Source organism: Cydia amplana, chromosome 10 (genome assembly GCF_948474715.1).
Source record: "Cydia amplana chromosome 10, ilCydAmpl1.1, whole genome shotgun sequence".
Classification (NCBI taxonomy): Eukaryota; Metazoa; Arthropoda; class Insecta; order Lepidoptera; family Tortricidae; genus Cydia; species Cydia amplana.
The window spans coordinates 9,977,591-9,994,804 of NC_086078.1; the positions used below are offsets into that span (position 1 = coordinate 9,977,591).

Here is a 17,214-nt window from a genome sequence, read left to right on the forward strand (position 1 = left end):
TACAAGTAATTTCCTCATAGGTGATGTGAAAAGCAGATCACATACTTAATAGCAAAATAATTTCCACCTTGGGCGTCTTGAATTCCTCACTACGCTCAGGATTCAATTATAGAATTCTTCGCTTCATTCAGGGATCAATGTACCTACTCCCACGCCGTAAATATATCATTTTGCTCCCTTGTTATGTAGGTACACAATCTATATGCTAGCATGAGGGAAGTATAGCTACTGAGAAAAAGTAGGTGTTTTTTATACAATTTCCATTTCGGGAGAAAACGGTTTCCAATAACGAAATCTTAACATATAGGGTTAGCTTTAAAAAAAAAAACTTTTTTCCTTATTACTAAATAAGTACCTATGTAGGTACCTACCTATAAAACGCAAAACCTATAAACCTAGTTTTTCACTGCTTCAATAATATACTAAAAACTCATAGAGAGAATAGAACATATTTGGAAGTGGAAAAACATTTTTTTCTCTTTTTGTATGGATGAGTACAGTCACCTGCAATAATATGTTAACTCTTCGAAGGCCGCAAAAATATGTGACACGCTCTTATGGCTCTACAAATAAGATCGGGTCAGATAATTTTGCGGCCCTCGCTGTGTACAGGTGACTGTTACGTGCATACTTACTTCCCTCTTAACAATAAGATTAATTGAATATTTGGCAAGTTGGCCATCAGCTCAAACATAAAACACATAAGCTCTGCGATGTTTGCCGAGGCTCAGACTTTTTTTTTGCCATCATGAGAAATCGATACGCGTCACTCACCCGCCCGAACTGCATCCTAAATCCTAAGTACGCTAGCGCAGCGTTGGGACTCGCCCCTGGTCAAGTAGTACGTGCAGCTAAAATGTCATTCTATGGAACTTGCTAACTAAGGTAAACGTACTAGTGCTCGACATGCTAATGCCCAATAGGTCACACCCTGCGGTCACCTCTATTGACAATGACTTAGTTTCAAGATGACATGTACTGGGGCCGCGTCGAGCACCAGAACGTGTACCTTACTTGTAAACAAACCGCCATATTAAAATTGACTCTGAACACTCAATTTACTAGTGACTTTTGTTTACATAGTTAGCAAGTTCCATAGAATCAGAATGACATTTTACACTCAACTGTTGCTATGTTCCGTTGCGAAAGTTATGTGTTATGCAGGTAACGTTTTGATTTGTCTAGGGTCAGGTGGGGTAAGGGGAACTATGGGGGAAAGGTAGATACAGGGGAAAATAAACAGAGATACTTAAATATATTAAAAACTAAATTAAATAAAGCTAATTCATAAATAAAATTAACTTTTAGAATGACTTTTCTCATACGGTTTCTCTTACGTCGAGAAAAATAAAGTAGGTATGTGTGCACCTACCCCACCTGACCTTAATTAATTGTAATACTAATGTCGCGGCAAACCTCGACGGCGTTGGCGAGATGACCTTACCGCCTTTGACAGGAACTGGTGGGAGACGGGTCAAGACCGGGATACGTGGAAAGGGAGGAGGGAGGCCTTTGCCCAGCAGTGGGACACTCTAGGCTCATATAAATAAATAAATAAATAAAAATAAGTAGGTACTATTAACCTAACCTAACCCTATTGGACTTCAAGTTCAAAATAAAAACATAGGATCATTTCATTCGTTTCATATATTATACGACTAGAAAGTATGAGAACATTCATGTTGCGTTGGTTATCTCGGTAAGGATTCATCTAGTTTAATGGCTTGCAGAGCAAAGAATAAGGTGGTGGAACTGATCCAATGCCACTTGTTTTGGAGTATGTTGTAGAAGCTGCCGAGGACCGCTTCCACGTGGCAACCGTCTGGAAATAAAGTCACAGCTAAAAAAAAAACTATGCTTTGGTTTCTAATTGTCATAAATTATATCTTACTTTTATGTACGTATGTTGTATATGTATGTAGGTATGTGTGTGTGTGTGTGTGTGTGTGTGTTAATGACACTCGCATAATTAAGACGAAACAGGAGCTGAGATTTCAATATTTTAGGTGAATATACCCGTCTCGCTAACGGAAGCGGCTCCTAAAACTAGTGCGATAAGGACAAGGCGAAAAATCCTGCGTAAAAATCTCAAAAATCGAAGTTTCGTACTCGACTGTTTCCTCCTCCAAAACTTAACCAATCGTAACCAAATTTGGAAATCTAAATGATTATGAAATTTTCTGTGTCGGACCGTTTTGCTTTTTTGGCTAATTGATATCAGTTTTGAATACCACGCCTCTCATTGAGGCATAGTCAATTAGGCTATTTTGGCCATTTTTGAAGGGCCTTAAAAAACAAAAATATAAAAAAAAGGAAAACGGTCCGACACAGATATTGACAATATTAATCTGTGTTGTAAAAAAATCATTGCTCTAGCTTCAAAACCCACGGAGGAAACAGTCGAGTACGTTTGTATGGAGAAATGACCACTCCTGTTGGCTCTTAAGACAAGCCGAATTGCGCTGGCGCAGCGTTGGGACTCGCCCCTGGTCAAGTAGTACGTGCAGCTGTAACTACACCTGTTGCTCGCAACGGCACGCGAAAGTTGGGTACCTATGTATTATATAGGTAATGTTTTGATTTGTCTAAGGTCAGGTGGGGTAAGAGGAACTATGGGCTTCTTAGAACACTAAAAATATTAAGTATTTGTGGCACATTGAGAGCCCTAAAACTTGTGGTCACGGTTAGTTTCACTAGATTATACCCGTGAACTAGATGCATGTAACTGCGTCGAAATATCGGGAGCTCGAAAACAATACATAAGGTAGGGGAACGGGGGGTAATGAGAGCCATCGGGTAATGAGAGCGATGGTATTTTACCGAAAACTACCCCTATTGGCGCACGAGTGACCACTCGGGCGTGTTCGTCGACCTTCGGGAATGTTCGTGTAACGCGGCCGACTCGTTGGTGTGCAGCATTGAGTCGCAGGAGACGGTTGTTTGTTTTTCGTTCCGTGCTTATAAAAAAGTTCAGATTGTCAGCGACGAGACAAGCATGGAAATATGATATTGGTGAACAAGTTTGTACTAATTGTAAATTAATCATCTATCAAGTGCCATTCAATCGATTCTGATAGAAAGCTGATTAAAATATTTATGTAATTATTTATCAAAATGGAGGTAAGCAGGTAATGGGAGCCTAGGATTTATCTAAAGATCTATCTAAAGATCTGAAGGATCTAAAGATTTATCTTTATTAGCAAAGTAAGGTTTTGCTGATTTAGTTATAGTAAAAATTATATCCAGCAAGATTCTAAATTATGGCTCTCATTACCCTTATGAAAATTTATTAGGCTCTCATTTCCCGAAGTGTGGGGTAATGAGAGCGAATGACTTTTTTTATATTTTGATTTATTTTTCCAAAAAGCATATCTTTAGCAGGTTGAAAACGTGATTATCTGATACTCAAATAAACAAGGTTTATGTTCATACTTGAAATATATTATAATTTAAACATATGTCGTTTTTATTAACAATTTTCCTTAGTAGGCTCCAATTACCCCCCGCTCCCCTAATCACGGTTCATATCCTGGTCGATATAAGTCTATTTATTTATTTCACGAGCTAATAGGTACTATTTTGTTTTGACTGTGGTTGAAGCTAGTTAGCAAATAATACAGAGTCAAGAGGCAACAGCAAAGATGACATCTTTCTTATTGCTGGTGCTGGCGTATCATCCTGACAAAGCAAAGCAAAGCAAAGGATTTTTTCAGAATATCCTAGCTGCAGCTGGGATAATAAGCGTTGGATTACGGCAGCTTTAGTTACACGGGATGCGGATAACTCATATTTTTAAAAGTTTGACGACCCCTGAACTACAACAACCGACAAAAAGAGACACTATCTAGCTGACTAATATTTTTGACGTTATTCGGTTTAAAATCACGCAACGAACGGAATAGGGGAAGGCCCAGCAGTAGGACACAATAGGGTCGTAATAATAATAAGTCCCACCAGCAGCCAGCGCTTTATACCTACTTTATATCATTATAGCAAAACTATAGGCGGATGTTATCCAACGTGTACCTTTCTAAGTTTCGGCCCGGCCGAATGGTTCAGCAGTTTTTTGGCCAAAACATGATTTTTTGTCTAAACCAGCCGAAACCGAAACATCGGTCGGACACTAAATTACTAGTTAGACTGAACTGTACTCACTTCTCTCTAATAACAACGTCATTTCGTTCGGCGTAGTGAACTTCTCATACTGGTGTGTTCCCTTCGGTATAGCCTTCAGCACATTCTCCGCTAAGCATATCGCTGTGAACTGTGTCAACCTAGTTCTTGTAGGAGTCGTGAAGAAAATCCTTCCGCCCGGCTTCAGCGTGTGTATGCAGGATTTGACGAACAATTCCTTTTTGTCATTTTCGATGTGTTCTATAATTTCCGAAGCCACTACTCCGTCGTAGACGTTGGCATTATCTTTTGCGTGTTCCTGATTAAAAAAAAAACATTACGTTATAGTATGAATTATCTCAGATGATTATTTCGTCCTCCGGCCCTATAAACAAAAGTTTCTTTTAAAAGCGGTCTACAGCACGTGCCAAAGTAACCATGTCGTTTAAATTGCAACTATCGTGATAGTTAGTATATTAAGGTTCAAATTCATGTGACAGCTCATTCAGAAAACAATCAGGGTGGTCATTGTTTTTGGAGATCTGAGATAATTCAAACTATATAAAGACAGTGAACCACACAAATACAATGTACGGTTACCGAAGCGCGTCTTACTTTAAATTATAGTCAAAGGAATTTGAACCTTCTATGTTGCTGCCATTTAAACAAACAGCGAATAAAGATAATTATAGCTCCGAATTGCGTCGTTCCGTGCGCGGAAACGGCGCCATCTATGTCAGCGGCAGAAGGAAAACCACTCAACTATAGTCAAAACCCAGATGTGTACTCGTACAAGAATTACAATACAAGTCTTACAACGGCCGTGGTTTATTTTACTGTCAGAGGCTTACATAACTATAATGAATTGTTATAACTAGCATGAATTGTTTCTATTCAGCCTATGTCAAAGCAAACCAGCTATTGCTATTTGTTTTCTGTTTAAATTTTATGTATTTGTAACGATTATCTGTTCACACGAGGCAGTAAATAAGCTTCCACATTGTTCTAGTTCTCTTTCCACCGCAAAACAAAATATATTGTTTGGCTCAGAGAAAAGAGGGTTAACCTGTCTATTCTTGGCGCTCCTCCAATAGGCTCGTTTCCTAACGGAACAGACGGTCTCATTACGTAACGTTAAAATGTTTATGAGAAACACGAACTCTGGTTTAAATAAACGGTAGAAATAAAACTTCTACTCGCTATTTTCTTTGTAAGTTTTTCATATAATTTAAGCAAGTCGTTTTAAAACGCATTACTTCGACTGTATTGGAGCGGAGTTGTGATTGGTCACTAAAAGTTTTGATTAGCTAAATAAAATTCTAGGTATTGTCGTTAAGTTTTCAAGCTGGCCCCTAAGGGATAACTCCTTGTCAGACGACAGAAGTAAGGTAAGTGTAGCCGCACGTGCTACATACCTGCATAAAAAAATAGTTGGGCTGTTTTAACCGGTTACTGAATTACCCATGGAGATTGCAATAAGGCTCAAAATGATCGAATAGAAAAATAATTTGCGATTTCTTGTGTGGTCCCTCTACTGTTATTGAATGCCGACGAGTCGAGCGTTATAGAAATAGAACCAGTCTAAAATGTGTCATCGAGATGCGTAACAAAGGCGCGTTATCGAAGAACGCACGTACACTGGTTTTTTGAGCGTTGGACTAGCACGCGCTCAGGTGCCAATTACAATTGTACGCCAAATACGCCAATGACTGACCCTTTTGTAGGTAGTAGCACGTGCGGTTTTACTTGAATTGAGTCGCTTGCGGCTTAATACGTGCGGTAATTTTTGAGCTCTAGTAGAGGCTTTTATGGTTTTCTCGTTCTTTGGTTTACCTCAATCGACGTGCATATATATGTGGGCAGTTTTCCAGGTGCAGGGGGGTGCGTCTGGCTGTGCTCTTGGGCCATTTCTATCAGCTCCTTACTGGCGTCGACGCCAGTCACCTCGGCGCCTAGTTTAGCTAATGGCTGCAATGTGGTTAAAACTGAATTTAAAATTTATACAAACGAACTGCCTGTAATAAATTTAGGACTTTTTGTATTAATTTTGCTTGGTTTTATTTGAAACTACAGCATTTATTCTGTAGGTACCTATTAGTACAATGGAAAATAAAAAACAAAATGTTTAGTCAATCACTTTTTTCTATTAGGCAAACAATAGACAAATTTAAAATAACTTGGAACCGGAAACTACCTATCATACAACAATTTGAATAACTTATAGTTTTTTTACCTTGTAGTAATAATGATAAAGTCTATCTATAATACTTATGATTTACATGTTTTATTTAAATATTAACTTTAATTACAGTAAAATTGTAAATCAAATGGATTATAAATTATAACTGTATGTCAAGCTTACTTTGAAATATCTGTACTTAACTTATTTTTAGAAAAACTAAAAATAGCCTTAATGATACAAAAATAAGATTTTTTTTTTCTTTTATTCTAAAATAAAATTAGTACCTAACATGATTAGGCTGAAGTGAAGATTATGTAAACGAAATAATCATGTTTATAATGGCATTAAAGAACCTTAAAATGTTTTATGTGGGTAATAAATGGATGGGTACTCCTGAACATACCATTGAAAGAATTCCTCCTCCACACCCAATGTCTAAGATCTTCTTTCCCAAGAGAGGTGTACTGGTTCTCTGATCTGGTGGAGAGTGTACTAAGCCGTCTCTTACAAATGGCACTCTGTAACAAAAAAAAAACAAGTATACAGTAGGCGTTCGGTATTCCGGCGCTCATTAATCCGCACATCCAGTAATCTGGCAATTAGTTACTCAAGCGAACGCGGGATTACAAAGGGGATGCATTTGACACATAGCTTTTATTATTTCCCATACAAAATCTAGCAGTTCCAACAATCAGGCGAGCATTATTGTCCAACGATGGGTTGCACACAACAATCATTATGTCATTTGCTAAAGGTTCATCTGCACTGAATCCTACAAATTCATTATAAACATGTTAAGCAATAGTGGACTTAAAATATGTAAGTGAACCGTTTTAATAATCTAATATGTCTGTATCTCATGGAAGATTTGTTATTTGAATACTTTGAGAAAATTTCAAGGTCCTACTTACTTTCAGCAATTTAGCACTGCCTGTATCTTAATAAGTACCTAATCAATACTTGCCTCATCATATTGAAGAGCTGGTGGACTAGCGTTAAGAGCATGAGACTTGTAATCCGGAGGTTGCGGGTTCCAACCCCAGCTTGTACCAATGAGTTTTTAGGTACTTATGTACAAAATATCATTTGATATTTACCAGGCGCTTTTCGGTGAAAGAAAACAACGTGAGGAAACCAGACTAATCCCAATAAGGGTTGGAAGGAGAGATGGCAGTACTTCACTTACGTAAAAACTAGTGCTACGCTAATTCTCGGGATTAGTTGCCAAACTGACCTCAGGCTCCCATAAGCCGTGGCAAAACGCCGGGAGAACGCAAGAAAGATGATGATGACTTGCCTAATCATATTGAAAGCATGTAATGGTTTCATGGGTCCATTGGGGTCCCACCATTGGTCCCTTAACTTGGCATGCAGTTTGATATCTCCGGCATTAACAGTTGATTTCTCCTCACTCTCTTTTCTGGCTAATGATGTTGCATATCCCAGTGTGCGAGTTTTTGGTGTCCTTAATCTTCTGAAAATAAAATTACAATACATTTATTTCATTAACATAAGTTTCTTTGCCTTTGATGTTTGCTTGCTAATGACACATGCTGTCTGTAACCTCTTCACACTTAAACCACTGTACTTATTTAGATGAAATTTCGTATGGATTTTGAGGCCCGAGGAAGGACGTAGGATTATCCCGTAGGGTTTTCAATTACCATCATAATCCGACACAGACGAAGTCACGGGCAGTAGTAGAGAATTAATTTATTTGTAAACTAATCGAACTATACTTCGTTTTTTTAGCATTAGAAAAAAGGTAAACAATCTTGATGTGTCTATTGAAAAACATGTTTTAAAAATAAGTCACGGCAAATATGTAACAATTATGAATCTAATACGATCATTTATATTCTTCTGCTTTCATAAGTATAAGTTACTGATTTTTAAACAGCGTTTTTCAATTAAAAGACATGTCAAGATCGCTTACCTTCTTTCTAATGCTAAAAAAACGAACTATAGCGATAACCAAACCAGCAAAATACTAAAATCTTAGCAATGTTCTAACAGTACTTACAATGAGCAAAAAATATTTTTGCTAGCACGAAATTGAAGCGAAGACATCTTGACTGATAACGATTCCTTATTTTTGTTTACAATAACGATATTTCATAGTTTTCAAAGCACAAATTCGTATGTGCTGGTGGTAATTTTTAATCGCCTTTAAGTTCGCGAAAAACGGTACTTAATTCCAGATTCACACTGGTAAATAATATTTTGCAGGCACTTATTTAAATATTTTCGTTTCACAATATTTATATCTTTGCTAAAAGACTACTAAATACTATTTCTAGCTTAACTCGGCGAACAATACGAATTTGAAGATTTGACGCGAGTGTTTGACTAAAACGTCAATGTCAGTGTCAACCTGTCAAGTTGATAACCTGATACGCGGATTAGACTTTCGCGCGAGCCACGAGACGAGCCGCGAGCCGCGCCACGAGACGCGAGTCCACCGCTTACACTCGCGTTCGGCTTGTCATTCGGTTATAAACCTTATGCCGTGCCGTTAGTGTTTAAATTATATTAGCTCGACGAGCTTGCGAGCCACGAGACGAGCCGCGAGCCCACCGCTTACACTCGCGTCTCGTGGCGCGGCTCGCGGCTCGTCTCGTGGCTCGCGCGAGAGTCTAATCCGCCTATGACGCGAGCCTAATAATCTCCAGCCATTGCAACCATGGTATTTAGTGCGTCCAATTGGGGTAAGAGGGGTGGAAGGGGACTGAGAGGGGGTTTTATTTTCTTGCGAGTCTATTAAATGAGCCGGCGGAGTAAACACTGAAGACTGCGCCATCGATAGTTGTCCTGGCGGGATTTGACTCTCCTCTGAGGGGCTACCGGGAAAACCGAAATTCGCAAATTGCGGGGATCTTTCTCTTTTACTCCAATGAAGGCGTAATAAGAGTGACAGAGAAAAATGCCCGCTATTTGCGAACTTCGATTTTCGCGGTTATAGCCCTGAGCTGCAGTGGGGCTGATTAAAATGAGTCCTTTTTTGGTATACGTTCAAAAAATAGAAGCGGCTTTAGATTCGGGAACAACTCTACACCCAGTGACCTTTGGGCGTTTCCTGCAAACGCGAAAAAGGGAATTTCCCAATATTGTTGAGGGGTCGGTTAAAAGAATTGGGCGAAATCGGGTATCAATCTGCTTCCACTCCGCTGAAGATGCCAACCACTTCCTAGAATCTTCCACTTTAACACACAGTCACTACAAGGCTTTTGTGCCATCTTTTAATGTCTCAAGACTGGGACTGGTGCGAGGAATTCCTGCTGACTGGTCCCCTGAGGAGGTGCACGAAAATCTTAAGGTCCCCTTAAACTCGGGAGGCCCCGTCCCCATTAAAATTAGACGCCTCAATTTTAAAAAAACCAAACAAGACGGCACTTACTCGTGGCTCCCATCCGAAACTGTTATTGTCACTTTTGACGGCCAAACTCTCCCTAAGAGGGTATTTTTATGTCTGAACTCTCTAGTGGTCGAACAATATCAACTCCCTACTATCCAATGCTACAAATGCTGCCGGTATGGTCATTCGAAAGATAAATGTAGGTCTCTCCCTAGATGCTTCCGCTGCGGAGGTGCTCATCAGGGGGACAATTGTAACGGCGATGGTGAACCTCAACCATTCTGTTGTATCTGCCCTCAGGGGTTGGGGGCAGGTCACACAGCCAACAGCAAATCTTGCCCCGAATTTGTTAGACAATCAAACATTAAAAAAACCATGGGGGAGGAGAATATCTCCTACATTGAAGCCTCAAATCGTCATGCTAAAGTCTCTCACAAATCTTACGCCAATGTTGCGGCCTCTTGCTCTTCTTCTCCCCAACCGCAGTCTTATAGAAAAACTATTTTCCGTCAACCCCGCACGCCTCCTCACCTAGAAAAAGGGTATGATAAAAGAGCTCATGATGCTTTGACAAGGGCCCCGGTTGTCGAATCCAGACCGGTCTTCCCTAATCAACCACCCCCTAAGGAACAATTCATAGTTTCAGAAATTATAAAGTTGATTTCTTCCTTCGTTAAAATTTTTTCTCCCGCCAGCCCTTTGGCTAACCCTTCTTTGATTTCCCACGTAGCGCCTTTTATTTCATCTCTGTTAAAGCATAATGGATCAAGTAATACTTCAGTGGAACAGTCGCAGTATCAACAATAAAAAACAAGAGTTACTTTACCTTATCAATAAATACAATCCAGCTATCTTGGCCATATCAGAAATATGGCTAAAGCAAAACTCCAATTTCAAAATCCCCAGTTACTGTTCTCTGATGGATTGCCGGGCTGATGGCTGTGCTGGAAGTGCCCTTTTCATTAGAGACCATATTTCCTAATTACCTATTTCACTGCCTAATAATAGTCCTAATTTCCACGCAGCTTGTGCTCGTGTGGAAGGCATTACATTTTTATCCCTTTATATTCCTGATCCTTCTTCTAACATCCTAAAGTCTCTAAGGAAGTTAATAGAACCCCTCCCCCAACCTATTATTGTTCTTGGGGATTTTAATATCCACCATGCTTTATGGGGTTGTGAGAAAAAAGATGACGCTCTAGGAGAACAGTTTCTACTAGATATATTGGACAAATGCAACTTATGCCTCCTAAACTCGGGTTCACCCACCCGACGCTCTCTGCCTAATCAATCAGCCAGTGCAGTTGACTTATCCCTTTGCTCTCCTTCTCTTGCATCTCGAATTTCCTGGGAAGTCCTGGACAGCACTTATGGAAGCGATCATTTCCCTATTTTACTGTGTCTTCCTTTTGGTTCCTCTAAAAGACCCTCAATAACCTATCCCCTTCTAATATATAATATCAACAACGCAGACTGGGATAGTTACAAAAAACGTCTAGAGTATGAGACGTTACATCTTCCTCCCATCACTCCACACTCTATAGAGCTTTGTTCCGACGCCTTAATTGCAGCCATTAAGACGTCTGCGGATAAGGTCTTTCCCCTTAAAAACACAGTTGTTGGCAAACTGGCCTCTCCCCCGTGGTGGGACAGTGACTGCTCTAAGGCTATCAGGGCTAGAAAAAGAGCAGAGCGGGAGTATACCATCCTATTTCTAACGGAGACGCAGATATCCTGCCCGGCGGACACTGCATACCTACTATATCCCGGCTATACACTTGAACACAAGTTCATGAGACACGCTGGTGTATGCATGTATGCGCGGCAGGAGGTCTGCTGTCGCCGCCTCCATGCCTTTGAAGACAGGGACCTATCAGTTCTGTGGGTGCGTGTGGACTACAGCGGCCACACTCGTGTCTACGCGTGCCTATACAGGTCTCATAGCGGAAACACGGAGACAACCCGGCTTTTCGAGGACCTACAATTGACGGCTGACAAACTTCTAGAGCAGTACCCTTCCGCAGAGCTGGTGATTTTAGGGGACTTCAACGCCCACCACGTTGAGTGGCTTGGTTCCCGGTCCACCGACCACGCGGGGAGGTCTGCTCATGAATTTTCTCTGGCCTATGGACTCTCGCAACTGGTACATTCTCCCACGAGAATACCAGACATTGAGGATCATACGAGCTCTTTACTGGACCTCCTGCTGACCACACGTCCGGACGGATATTCCGTTTCAGTGAATGCTCCTCTCGGTTCGTCCGATCACTGTCTCGTCCGGACTCAGGCATCATGCGCGCGGCCCGATCCACCACGGCCAACTAGCTCGCGACGCGTGTGGCAATATAAGTCAGCAGATTGGGACGGACTGCGTGAATTCTACGCTTCGTACCCGTGGAGGCAGCTCTGCTTCACATCAGAAGATCCTGATCCCTGCGCAGCGAATGTTGCCGAGACAATACTGCTGGGAATGGATTGTTTCATTCCCAACTCGGTAATAGCTGCGGGAGCAAAGCGACGTCCTTGGTTTAATCGGCCCTGTAAAGAAGCTACGATTCGTAAGCAAGCCGCTTACAGGGCTTGGACCAAGGCCGTAGCTAATAACGATCCGAAAGTTTCTGATGTGAAACGCAAATTAAACGCTGCCTCGAGGTTCAGTAAAAAAGCCATTGCCAGGGCCAAATACGATTTCGTCGGCAGAATTGGTGAGAAACTAGCGGGTTACCCCACTGGGAGTCGCACGTTCTGGTCGCTCGCCAAAGCTGCCGAGGGAAATTTTTGTCAGTCGTCTCTACCACCACTGCGGAAAGCTGATGGTGATCTGGCCCACAGTGCAAAAGAGAAAGCCGATCTGCTTGGTACTCTTTTTGCCTCGAACTCGACCCTTAACGACGACGGTAGCGCCGTGCCGCCCACCACCCCGCGGTGCGCATACTCCATGCCAGAAATCTCATTCACGCAGAGGGATATTCGGCGGGAGTTGCTATCTCTGAACGTCCATAAGTCGAGCGGGCCAGACGGCATACCAGCTCTTGTGCTTAAGCGGTGTGCTCCTGAGTTGTGTCCCGTGTTGGCGCGTCTTTTCACACTCTCTAGCGACAAACGGCATGTTCCATCTTCGTGGAAGACGGCCCTTGTGCACCCTGTGCCTAAAAAGGGCGATAGATCGGACCCATCGAATTACAGGCCTATCGCTATTACCTCCCTTCTCTCCAAGGTTATGGAGCGTATAATTAACGCAAAGCTCCTGAGATACCTAGAAGAACACGATCTGATCAGCGACCACCAGTATGGTTTTCGCCACGGTCGCTCGACTGGTGATCTTCTAGTGTATCTCACACACCGCTGGGCTTCGGCCATTGAGAGTCAAGGTGAGGCATTGGCAGTCAGCCTAGATATAGCGAAGGCATTCGATCGGGTCTGGCATCGGGGTCTCCTGTCGAAGTTACCATGTTATGGATTGCCGGAGGGACTGTGCAAGTGGATCGCTAGCTTTTTGTCCGGCAGACGCATACGAGCTGTAGTAGACGGAAGCTGCTCCGATAGCATGGGCATTAACGCTGGCGTCCCGCAAGGTTCTGTGCTATCCCCAACGCTGTTCTTGCTGCACATCAATGACATGTTGTCTATCGACGACATTCATTGCTATGCGGACGACAGTACTGGGGATGCCTTTTACACAGGCCGTGCCAACATCCCTCGTTCTGTGGTGCTTGAGAGTCGTGAAAAGCTTGTGTCGGACATTGAGAACACTCTATCCAGAGTTTCGGTGTGGGGTCGGGACAATTTAGTCCGATTCAACCCCACCAAGACACAAATTTGCGCCTTCACCGCTAAGAAAACCCCATTTACTGTGGTCCCACAGTTCCAAGGCACAGCCCTTACCATGTCAGGGAGTATTGGGATCCTTGGTGTCGACATCTCCAGTGACGTCCAATTCCGTAGCCACCTGGAAGGTAAGGCTAAGCTGGCATCGAAAAAACTCGGTGTGCTCAATAAAGCGAGGCGATACTTTACTCCGGGGCAAAGACTGCTGCTTTATAAATCGCAAGTCAGACCCCATATGGAGTACTGCTGTCACCTTTGGGCAGGAGCACCTGGATGCCAGCTTGGACCCTTCGACTCAATCCAAAGGCGCGCTGTACGAATCGTCGATGATCCCAAACTCACAAGCGGTATTGAACCTTTAAGTCTGAGGAGAGACCTTGCCTCCTTATGTGTGTTCTACCGCTTGTACAATGGGCTGTGCTCTGAAGAATTGTTTGACATGATGCCAACGGCAGCTTTCTATCACCGCACCGCTCGCCATCGGCAGGGTGTTCATCCACACACCCTAGAACCTAAATGGTCGCGTACTGTGCGGTTTAAGAGGAATTTCCTCCCGCGAACGCTCCGGCTGTGGAATGAGCTCCCTTCCGAGGTTTTCCCGAGGGTCTACGATATGGGGTTCTTCAAAAAAGGAGTGTACAGGTTTTTAAAAAAAGGTCGGCAACGCGCATGTAACACCTCTGGAGTTGCAGGCGTCCATAGGCTACGGTGACTGCTTACCATCAGGCGGCCCGTATGCTTGTTTGCCACCTATGTGGTATAAAAAAAAAAAAATGCTGTAAATATGTCAAATGAGAATTTTGATTCACTGAAAAAAACCATGACGGATACCAAAATCTTGCTTAAGAATAAGAAGTCTGAAGGGTGGAAATCATTCTGTTCCTCTTTAAGTCCCTCTACTCCAGATACAATTGTTTGGAATAATATCAGAAAATTTAGAAGATCATATAACCCTTGTAAATGCCCTTACCCAAATTCTTTACAATGGGCTGAATCTTTTCTAACCAAAATAGCTCCTCCATATGTTCCTGGGGTTCTTGACTCCACTATAGGTTTGCTGAATAACCATTCATCTGACCCCCTAGATCAGTTGTTCTCACTTGTGGAGCTCAGGAATGTGTTGGGAGCGGTAAAAGACTCCGCCCCAGGACATGATGGTATTCCCTATTCGTTTATTGCTAAAGCTGGTGACCGATTCCTTAATTACTTCCTTGGCCTAATTAACTCTATTTTACTTTCGGGCCGGCCCCCTCGGTCCTGGAAATCTCAACTGATAATGCCCATTCTCAAACCAGGTAAGGACCCAAATGACCCACAATCATACCGACCTATAGCCTTATCGTCCGTTCTAACTAAGATTTTAGAGCATCTTATCAAGAACAGATTGGAATGGTTTCTTGAAAACCACGAATTGTTAGGAAAATCTCAATATGGCTTTAGAAAAGGTAAAAGTACAATTTTATTGATAGCTTGGCTATTTTCACAACGGATATAAGACTAGCTTTTTCAAAACAAGCTTCGGTTCTTGCAGTATTCTTGGACGTCGAGGCTGCCTACGACAATGTTCAACTTTCCATTCTCCGAGAAAAACTCCGTAATTTGAGAATACCTGCGAGATTGTCCTGTCTTGTGGGCAACCTACTTTCCGAAAGGCAAGTTACATTCCGGGGCAAAGACCCTCACATCAACCCTTCTAGACTGGTTTGGCGCGGATTACCACAGGGATCTGTCCTGAGCCCCCTACTGTACAATTTTTACACTCATGACCTGGAGCGGTCTATTTCTGACTGCCACGTACTCCAATATGCAGATGATCTTTTAATTTACTCCTCAAATAAAAACCTAGTTTCTGCCAGTGAGTCTATCAACATGTCACTTCAGTCTTTAAATAACTGGCTCTCTATTAATGGTCTGTCCCTGTCTCCTTCTAAATGCTGTGCAGTCGTTTATACTCGTAAAAGAGCCCTGCCTAATTTGAATGTTTCGATCAACGATTCTAATATTCCCTTCCGTCCCTCCTACAAATTTTTAGGAATTAATTTAGATTCTAAACTAACCGGGGACCTACACTTTGAATATTTAGTTAAAAAATGTGAACGTGGACTTAACACTCTCAGATGCCTAGCGGGAGTTTGGTGGGGTTCCCATCCTACTTCCCTGAAACTAATTTATAATGCTACTGTTCGAAGCATATTAGATTATGGCTCCCATCTCTTGGTACCAGGGAATAAAGCTGGATTGAAAAAACTTGATCTAATCTAATCGAAAGCCCTAAGAATTATTTTGGGTGCAATGAGGTCTAGCCCAATCAAGGCTATGCAGGTAGAGTGTGTTGAGCCTCCCCTCGCTTTGCGCCGTCAATTCTTAGCGGATAGTTATTTTTTCCGATTGCTACAATTCTCGTATCATCCTATCATTCACCGTTTATATGACCTTAAAGCAGTGTCTGCCCCTAATCGTCTTGACCTACCCTGTCTTGTGAATAGCCTAAGAAAGTTTCAAACTCTCAAAGATCCAGTTTACCATACCCGCCGACTACCTTTGTATGAATTTAACTACGAGATTATCATTTACCAGCCCCGCGTTATTCTAAACTTCGACATATGTCATAATGATCCTCATGCAGATGAGTACCTCCGCCAGATCCTTACGCGCGAATGGCATGACTGGAACACTATATTCTGTGATGCGTCTAAATTATCACCAACTGGCTGTGTGGGAGTAGGAGTTTTCCACTCTCAATATAACATAGTACAAAAAATTAAATGCCCTCCTGAAACGTCTGTATATACTGGAGAATGTATTGGCATTTTGGAGAGTGTGAAGTTTATTATTCTTTTCAAACTTAAGAAAGCTATCATCTTTTCAGATTCCCGTAGTTGTCTACAAGCACTACTATCTAACCCGTTTTCGTCAAAATTCCACAACCCAATTATCCTCCAAATTAAGGAGAATCTTCTAATTTGTAAAAAAAGGGGGTTTGAGGTTGCCTTGATCTGGGTTCCGGGCCACTCAGGGGTCTCAGGGAATGAACGAGCTGATCGGGTAGCTAAGGAAGCCGTGGTTTGCGGTGACAAAACGCCTTTCAGGAACTACTGTTATGATTTAGTCCCTCTGGCCTCTAGTTGGCTTTTCCAAGCCTGGTCGGCCAAGTGGACTGCCGCTAATCGATCCCGAACCAAATCTTATTACCTTGTACAACCTGATGTACCAAGAAAACCTTGGTTCTCAAGGATTTTTATCCCAAAACAGTTCTGTTCCATAATTATTCGAATGAGACTGGGCCATTGCTGTTCTCCTGTCCATCTGAAAAAAATCCATAGTCGAGACTCCTCGCTGTGCGAATGTGGGCAGGAGGAAGGTGACTTAAATCACATTTTTCTTGCATGCCCTTTATATAATCATGATTATCTTTATACGGATCTTTTTCACCTTAAAGTTTCCTTACCTACTTCTATTATACAATTGATTAAATCCAAAGACAAATTTATATTTTTAGCTCTAGCTTCTTTCTGTGAACTTAATAAATTGAAACTTTGATATACACCATTTTTGAAATCAGCAACTATTATTAATTATCTCATTATATATAATTTCTAAATTTTCGATTTATATACATATCGACATGACACTGGCTACTGTAATAAACGCCATTTAAAAAAAAAAAAAAAAAAAACCATGGTATTACAAGGTGTTCTTATGTTAGTTAGTACATTCATGGACCCTACTAGGGCGT

At 41.9% G+C, this 17,214-nt stretch overlaps 2 protein-coding genes across 2 annotated transcripts in view; both read right to left on the minus strand.

The window, feature by feature from the left end:
* The window catches only part of LOC134651374 (uncharacterized), a 222,060-nt gene that overhangs the window by 190,992 nt on the left and 13,854 nt on the right, over nt 1-17,214 (minus strand). The window lies entirely within an intron of this gene.
* LOC134651411 (ubiquinone biosynthesis O-methyltransferase, mitochondrial-like) lies at nt 1,632-8,587 on the minus strand. The gene is made up of 6 exons (XM_063506514.1): nt 8,319-8,587; nt 7,593-7,769; nt 6,699-6,813; nt 5,947-6,081; nt 4,156-4,432; nt 1,632-1,822 (listed from the first exon to the last, which is right to left on the minus strand). The coding sequence occupies exons 1-6, from the start codon at nt 8,363-8,365 to the stop codon at nt 1,692-1,694; spliced, it is 882 nt and encodes a 293-aa protein (XP_063362584.1). The 5' UTR covers nt 8,366-8,587; the 3' UTR covers nt 1,632-1,691.